General features: G+C 50.0%; 2 protein-coding genes across 5 annotated transcripts in view; one reads left to right on the forward strand and one right to left on the reverse strand.

Moving 5' to 3' along the window:
- The window catches only part of ZDHHC3 (zinc finger DHHC-type containing 3), a 59,872-nt gene extending 55,838 nt beyond the window's left edge, over nt 1-4,034 (forward strand). For all 4 annotated transcript variants that reach the window (XM_025374858.1, XM_025374854.1, XM_025374855.1 and 1 more), the window contains one exon: nt 1,173-4,034. In XM_025374858.1, the coding sequence (XP_025230643.1) occupies nt 1,173-1,421 (249 nt within the window). In that variant the 3' untranslated portion in view covers nt 1,422-4,034. The remainder of the gene's footprint in view (nt 1-1,172) is intronic.
- Nucleotides 4,035-5,015: 981 nt separating this feature from the next.
- Nucleotides 5,016-7,592, reverse strand: part of TGM4 (transglutaminase 4) — a 43,709-nt gene continuing 41,132 nt past the window's right edge. Inside the window, exon 13 of the mRNA XM_025377359.1 lies at nt 5,016-6,031. Coding sequence (XP_025233144.1) covers nt 5,890-6,031 — 142 coding nt within the window. The 3' untranslated portion in view covers nt 5,016-5,889. The remainder of the gene's footprint in view (nt 6,032-7,592) is intronic.

Here is a 7,592-nt window from a genome sequence, read left to right on the forward strand (position 1 = left end):
ATTGTTTCTTCCCTACTATTAAGGTACTGTTTTTCCCTTTGTAAGTGGTAGTATCTTATGAGGATATACTTTTGAGATCCAATTTTTTTAACTTAGAATTTATTCAAAAGTCAAGAATCATAAATCTCTGAGATGGTGTGGGAAGAAAAAGTGCTGGAGAAGAATTGGCCTAGGGTACCATCAGATCCCAGACTGTGTGTTTGCCTCAGTTTCTCTTTCTGCATAACAAAGGATTGTGCCAGTTGTGTAACGATCTTGTGTGGAAGAGAAAACCTAGAACTAGATACACAGAGATCTTTCTTGAGTCATGTGAATGAGCAGTGCCCAAGCCCGGCAAACCCACAGCAAATTCCCTTGGCTTCCAGAAGAGATGGAGAAAGCAGTGCCCCCACTGGAGGGTCAAAAGCCTCTGTGCAGGGTGTTGTGGGCCTGGAGAGCTGGCCTGGCCATGTCTTTACCTCCTCTGGGCATCTCCCCACCCCAACACCCTTTCTGTGGCCTGGTGACTGAGTTGCAGCTGACACCCAGAGGCAGGTGAGTTGACAGCTTGGAAGAGGCTGCAGGGTGCATCTGCTGCATGAGCAGGCCTGAGCACAACCTTACCTCCCCACAGTGGTCCTGGGTGCCCTCCGGCTGCCTACTGCATGTTGGCACTAGCTGTATGAGCACCCACTTCTTCACCTCGCATGCTATTTGTGTCCTGCCCTCTCTCCTTAACCCCATCATCCTTCTGCTGTATTTGCTGCCCCTATCTACCCTGGTGGGAGTGGCCAAAAATATTTAGGAGGGGGTCACCAGTTTGTAGCGGCCTCAGAGGATGCGTGGTCCCCCTTATGCCTCAGCCACTCATCAGCCTGGCCCCTGCCCATCATCTGGCGTTGCATTTGTGGAAGGGAAGAAGGGGAGGGCTGGGTGGTGGGTGGAGAACACGTCAGTCCGCCAGGCAGACCCTGCTTGCTGTGTTCCTCCATGCTGCTGTCTACCCACGCCCCAGAAGTCCTCCGAGGCACCTCCCGGGGCTGAGCTGGGCCACAACAGGCTGCCCTCTCAGACCCCATCTTACCCACGCCCTGGACCCCGCCACTGCTGGGCCGTAGCTGGGGGTGTGTACATGAGCTGCACAGCCCAGCAACACGCTGACGCTGATGCTCTTCATCCCCTTCTCCCTCCAGGGCATCGAGCGCCTCAAACGAAAGAACCAGCCCAGGGAGCGCACGGGGAGCTGGCAGTCAGTAAAGGAGACCTTTGGTGGGGACTTCTCCCTGAACTGGTTCAACCCCTTCTCCAGACCGTGTCAGCCAGAGATCCCCAGTGACAAAGACATGGTGCGGCAGGTGACATCGCTGTCAGACACCGAAACAATGGAGGATCCATCAGAGGAGACAAAGGACGAGGACTCTGTGGAGGTGACAGATGAATAGATGCTGCTGTGGGGAGAGAAGCAAACACTAAAAAGTGCTGTCAACCTTCGTCCTGGGGTTTTGGATAATGGGGCTCATGGGCATGTTGCGCTCCCAGCACCCCCAGCACTTCCCTGAGCCACTCGCTTGGCCTTGCCATTCCCTGTAACCCCTCCTTCATCTCTCCATGTTGGGCCAGGTCTGGGGGTCGGGAGTAGGCTGGGGACATCAGAGGAGGATGGGGGCTTTCTCAGAGTTCATCTAAGAAGAGTCTGCACTGAGAGGGCTCGTCAAGAACCGTTCTCCAAGACTGGGCGGCTTTTACATTCTCAGCCCAGCAAAGGGAGCTTTTGAACAGGGCAGCCCAGGGGCAGAAAAGAGCTTGCCTTTGGCTTTCCCTGGGATTTCTGTCTTCTCTTGGGAAGGCTGGGCCTTGGCTCCTGGCTTTGAGAATTAAGATTGTGACAGAAGGACTGGGCAGGGCTGGCCTTGGTGACCTGGGTTGGGACACTGACATCAGGGGAGACTAGCCTGAAAAGACTGCAGAGCTGCCAGCCACTCCCTGGAAAGGGCTTTCCCCTGCTGCCTGCTGAAATTAGGAGGTAGAGGTGGCTGCCACATCTACCCGCAAGGGCCAGGCATGGTTCAAAGAGGACCCCGCATTAAGCTCTAAATACACATGTGCAGGACATGGCCAGCACGGACAGAGCCAGAGTTATAACAGTAGAGCCGAAAATGAGCCCCCATTCCACAGACACCAGAGTCTTCACTGAGCAAGACAGCTGGGAGCTGTCCTGCCTATGGCTACGTATCTAGCCATTCACAGGTGTGGGTACGGGAAGGACGTCTTTAGAGCTACTGGGGACTCTCTAACCACTCCCATGAGAACTTAATTGAACGTTACCTCTTGGAGGAAGTCTAATAACACACGTAGGTAGAACTAACCATAAACCCTGCCTGTGTGTTTGAGGCCAGTTCTCCCAAATTGGTGCCCATCTTGTCTCTGAAAAGATGGGTGATGGCCAGGGCCTGCTGACTGATGAATCAGATGAATCAGGAAGACAGACACACACACCCTACCAGGATGAGTCTGCCCTCTGTTCACCCCATTTGAAGCCTAGGGTGTCTGTGACCACTTCTGAAGGTCTGAGCAGCATTCTGGTGCTCCTAAACCCCATTCCAGTGGTTGCTGAAGCAGCATCTTCTGCACAAAGCCCAACAGAAGAGTTCTTATCCCCGTTTGGTATAAGAAGTGGATTCACCACCCACTCCCTCCACGGGCCTTTGTTCCTCTCTTTGGGCCATTTCCCCAGCATCTACTGGCGTCAGGATTGGCAGGGGCATAGGCACTCAGCAGAACATGCCCCTGCAAGGCCTCAGTGTCAGGGTCCCCCTTCCAGCTCCAGGCAAAAGGGCATGAGTCCTGGCCCCAAGTGGCCTGTGGCTCCAGTTCAGAGGAGAAGAAGGTCAGTGTTTGGAGGTGCAGTCTCAGGACACTGAGAAAGGAAACTGGTGACTATGAGAAAGAAAAGAGCCAAGCAGCATCCTGGTTCTTGGACAGCATCCTTGGACACTCTGTGAAGGGTGACGATCCTGCCAGAGACCGTCTCTCTACAACTGATGACCCACAAGGGCCTGGGGTTAATTGCTCAAAAGGCCCAATGTTCACAAAGTCACCTCTGCCCTAATCCTTGCTCAGAGCTCTCCAAGTATGACCCACAAGAGGGGTGACGGGAGATTCTAACATTAACAGAGCAACCAGAAGGACATTGGGCCTCCCACAGTCAGGCTGCAGGCCCACTTTCTTGGTCCTTATCAGCTTTAATATTTATTAATAACAACATAGGAGCCTGAGTCAGCTGTAAAGGCCGTTAACTTGCAATCTGGACAGGAAGTCGACGCTCACCACTTTGGGTAAGAGCTGCTCTGACTATAGGGCCCCCCTATTTGTTGTCCTAACTCAGAAGCATCTCTGGGCTGCCAGGGTGGTGGATGGAATACCAAAGAGTTCACACCAAGGAGGAAGCAATGCCTGCCCGCTGGAGTCTCCTAAGGGGCAGCAGTTTGAATAAGCAAAGAGGATTTGCTGGTCACTGCTGACATGGGTGTTTATGGTGAGTTCAGGCCTGAGGACAGGGGTGTCTGCAAAACCACATGGCCCTTGAGAAATGTCCTTGCACATTGGGCTTCAAACTCCTCTTCTAGGGATCCAGCTTGGCCTGAAAGCAGAGGTACACAGCAGCCCCAAAGCCAAAGTGTTTTCAGATTGGTTGCTCTGGAAAGGAAGGCTGGGGTGAGGGGGCATTTTACCTGCACAGAGGCAGACCCTGCCTCCCCTCATCACTGACCCCATCTCCAAGGTAGACCTCAGCCATGTCAGTCCCTGTTCTGGAAGGTGCTGGGCTGGGCCACAGCCAGGGTTATGTAGGTAATTAACCTGTCCAACCCTGAGCCTCGCCTCCCTATACCAGCGACACTGGTCTGTCTGTGGTGACCGTTCACAGCATAACATTCTGCTCAGCCTCAAACTGAAAGCATTGCAACTGATGTCAAAACCCGATGAGATCTTACAGGGAGAGAGAGTGGGTGCAATTTGCCTCTTTCTTTGAATAAAAAGCTCTTTGCTCACCCTCAGTGACTAGAGCCTCCTGTTTTAATTAAGAGATCCCAGCCCAAACCCTTGGGCAGTGTCCTTCCTCATGGGTCACCCTAAAGGCACCTCTAGGAAAGCTACTTTTCTTCCATTCCCAGTGTGGGAGACCAGTGTCATACAGCACCACACAGTGGCCATGCCAGGCTTTATCACCTCTTGGGATCAGACACTGTGCTGTGGAGTGACTGACCAAACCCTTCTGTTTGTGTCACCACCCTTGTGGTATTTCCAGCAGAAGGAACAATCACCTTTCCTTCAATAAACATGTATTGAACACCTACTGTATGCCAGGGAGGTGGGCAACTGGGGCAAGGGTGACCAGGATTGAGGTTTTTTCACTTGGGCAGCTGGAAAGGCAGAGGATGACAGGTATCCCACCCATGACTGTCCTGTGAATTAGACACAAAATAACCCTCATTCAAGCTACGCATGTGCCTCTGCCAGGGTGTGTATCCAGTTGGGGTGACAACCTTTGAGAGAGGGGTTGGATGTACTGAACAGACAATAAAGAAGCCAACTCCGGCCGGGCGCGGTGGTTCACGCCTGTAATCCCAGCACTTTGGGAGGCCGAGGCGGGCGGATCACAAGGTCAGGAGATCAAGACCATCCTGGCGAACACGGTGAAACCCCGTCTCTACTAAAAAAAATACAAAAAACTAGCCGGGCGAGGTGGCGGGCACCTGTAGTCCCAGCTACTCCGGAGGCTGAGGCGGGAGAATGGCGTGACCCCGGGAGGCGGAGCTTGCAGTGAGCTGAGATCCGGCCACTGCACTCCAGCCTGGGCGACAGAGCGAGACTCCGTCTCAGAAAAAAAAAAAAAAAGCCAACTCCTCGGAGCACCTTTGCCTGGGGACGCCAAAGGATTCCACGGCTCCCCAGTGACCACATAAAATAAACCCCCAGCACAGGATACTTTAAGAAGCTTATTGGCGTAAAGCAAAAAGGACTCAGGGACCACAGAGTTCTTGAAGCAGAGTTTAATTTAAAGCATATTGATCATTTGAGCAAATCTCTGGAGGGCAGAACAAGAAGGAGCAGGCTTCAGTTAACAGAAGCAGCCTTGAGTTGCCAGGATGGCGGATGGAATACCAAAGAGTTCACACCAGGAAGGAAGCAATGCCTGTCCCCTGGAGTCTCCTGAGGGGCAGCAGTTCGAATAAGGGAAGAGGATTTGCTGGTCACTGTTTGCTGACATGGGTTTCTATAGTGAGTTCAGGCCTGAGGACAGAGGTGTCTGCAAAACCACGTGGCCCTTGAGAAATGTCCTTGCAGATTGGGCTTCAAACTGCTTGGAGCACCAGGAGAGGGACTTCCTGGATTTCAGGGATAGAGAGAGGACAATGGAGGCAATAGGAGGAGAATGCACTTCTAGCAGGCCCACCCCAGTGCTGAGAGAGCACTCCAGTTGACAGGTGCTTTCAGGGCCTGCAAACCCATGGCCTGAAAATATGGCAGCTTCTCACGGGGTGCCAGCGGGTGGCAGCTACTGGGGATTCTCTAACCACTCCCATGCCCATAGCCTGCTGCTCCAGGGAGAGAAACTGTGGCTTTGAAGTCTATGGATTTGAATTGAGACAATGGTGGCCCTGATTTTTGAGGCCATGACTCAGGAAAGGGATGGGATTCTGTGGCCTAGGCTGGTGTTTATAGCTGTGTGATAGCACAGGACCTGGCCTTGTGGGTCTGGCTGCTTATGGTTGTGTTGGCCTTTCTGACCTCCTGCTCTTGAATCTGCCCTCATAAAAGTCATCAAATTTAATCATCCATAATCTGAAAACTAAGCACAAAGTAGGAAATGCTGAAATCTCAACTAAGGCTCCACAGCATCAGACAAGGCTACTTGGTGATGAGAACAATCTTCTGAGCGTTAATCTCTTTCACTTGTTTGGAACTTAACTTGATGATAAATTTCTTGGGTCCAGTTTTTATTGGGATGCATTTTATTTGGGATTGGATGGTCTCACCAGGCTGCACCGTCCTGGAAAATTCAAAGACATAACGGACATACAATCAGCCAAGGATGTTACGGGAAGAGGAAGAAGATGAGTTGGGTGAGAAACCAGAAAGCCGAGCCTTAGCTCAGCCTCTTTGAAAAGCCCTGGCCATTCCAGGGCGTGGCACATTCCTAGATGGTAAGACACAATATTGTCATTTGGCACAATTCTCCCCCAAATAAATAAGTAAATTCAATGCAGTATCCATTTAAATCCCAACTGTTTTTAAACTATATGACAAGATGATTCTAAAAGTTCTATAGCAGGACCTACACCCTGGGTGCTGCTATCAGTTTTCTCAGATGTAAAGCAAGATGGTTGAACCAGCTGGTTTCCAGAAGCTCTTCCAACTCTGACATTTCACAAACCTTCCCTGGAGTCTTGACTGACTTTACTACAGATGTTCTTGTTTCACGGGTGTTAGCAACAGTTATCTATTACATGAAATCTAAGAGGAACATGTATCTTATGTTGAATCCACATGAAAGGAATTGTCTAGCCCCTCACTACTCAAAGTGTGTTCTGGGGCTCAGCAATACTAGCATCACCCGGGAGCTTGTAGGAAACACAGAATCTGAGGCTCCACCCTAAACCTACTGAATCAGAATCTACACTGTAACAATACTCCCCAGGTAATTTGTGTGCATGTTAAAATGTGATAAATCCTGATCTAAGGAAAATAGGAGCCTACTGGTTTTTACTTGGAAGATTCAGACATCCTGTAAGAAAGAGACCATCAGAAACCTCTCAGAAACAAAATATTAGAGTTCAGTAAAGGTTTTTGCTGGATATATCAGCATGCCAAAAATCAATTTCCATGTAGTCCAGCAAACGATTAGAAAATATAATGAAAAATATTCCATTCATAAAAGCTATAATACTGATGCATCTTGGAATTAACCCAACTAAGAACGTGCACATGGTATATAAAGAAAACAATATTGCTTTTCTAAAGGTGATAAAAAAGACTTGGAAAAAATGGGAAAATCTCATATTCCTAGATGGTAAGACACAATATTGTCATTTGGCACAATTCTCCCCCAAATAAATAGGTAAATTCAATGCAGTATCAACTTAAATCCCAACTGTTTTTAAACTATATGACAAGATGATTCTAAAAGTTCTATAGACAAAAATGTGGGGGGTGGGGATTTGCCTAATGCATATCAATACGTAGATATGATAATCATATAAAATTATTTTAGGACTATAATAATTTAAGTGGTATGATGTTATAGTAGAAGAAGACAAATGAAATATCAAATTAAAGAGTCCAGGCCGGGCGCGGTGGCTCAAGCCTGTAATCCCAGCACTTTGGGAGGCCGAGACGGGCGGATCATGAGGTCAGGAGATCGAGACCATCCTGGCTAATACGGTGAAACCCCGTCTCTACTAAAAAATACAAAAAACTAGCCGGGCGAAGTGGCGGGTGCCTGTAGTCCCAGCTACTCGGGAGGCTGAGGCAGGAGAATGGCGTGAACCCGAGAGGAGGAGCTTGCAGTGAGCTGAGATCCGGCCACTGCACTCCAGCCTGGGTGACAGAGC

Source organism: Theropithecus gelada, chromosome 2 (assembly GCF_003255815.1).
Source record: "Theropithecus gelada isolate Dixy chromosome 2, Tgel_1.0, whole genome shotgun sequence".
NCBI classification, from domain to species: domain Eukaryota; kingdom Metazoa; phylum Chordata; class Mammalia; order Primates; family Cercopithecidae; genus Theropithecus; species Theropithecus gelada.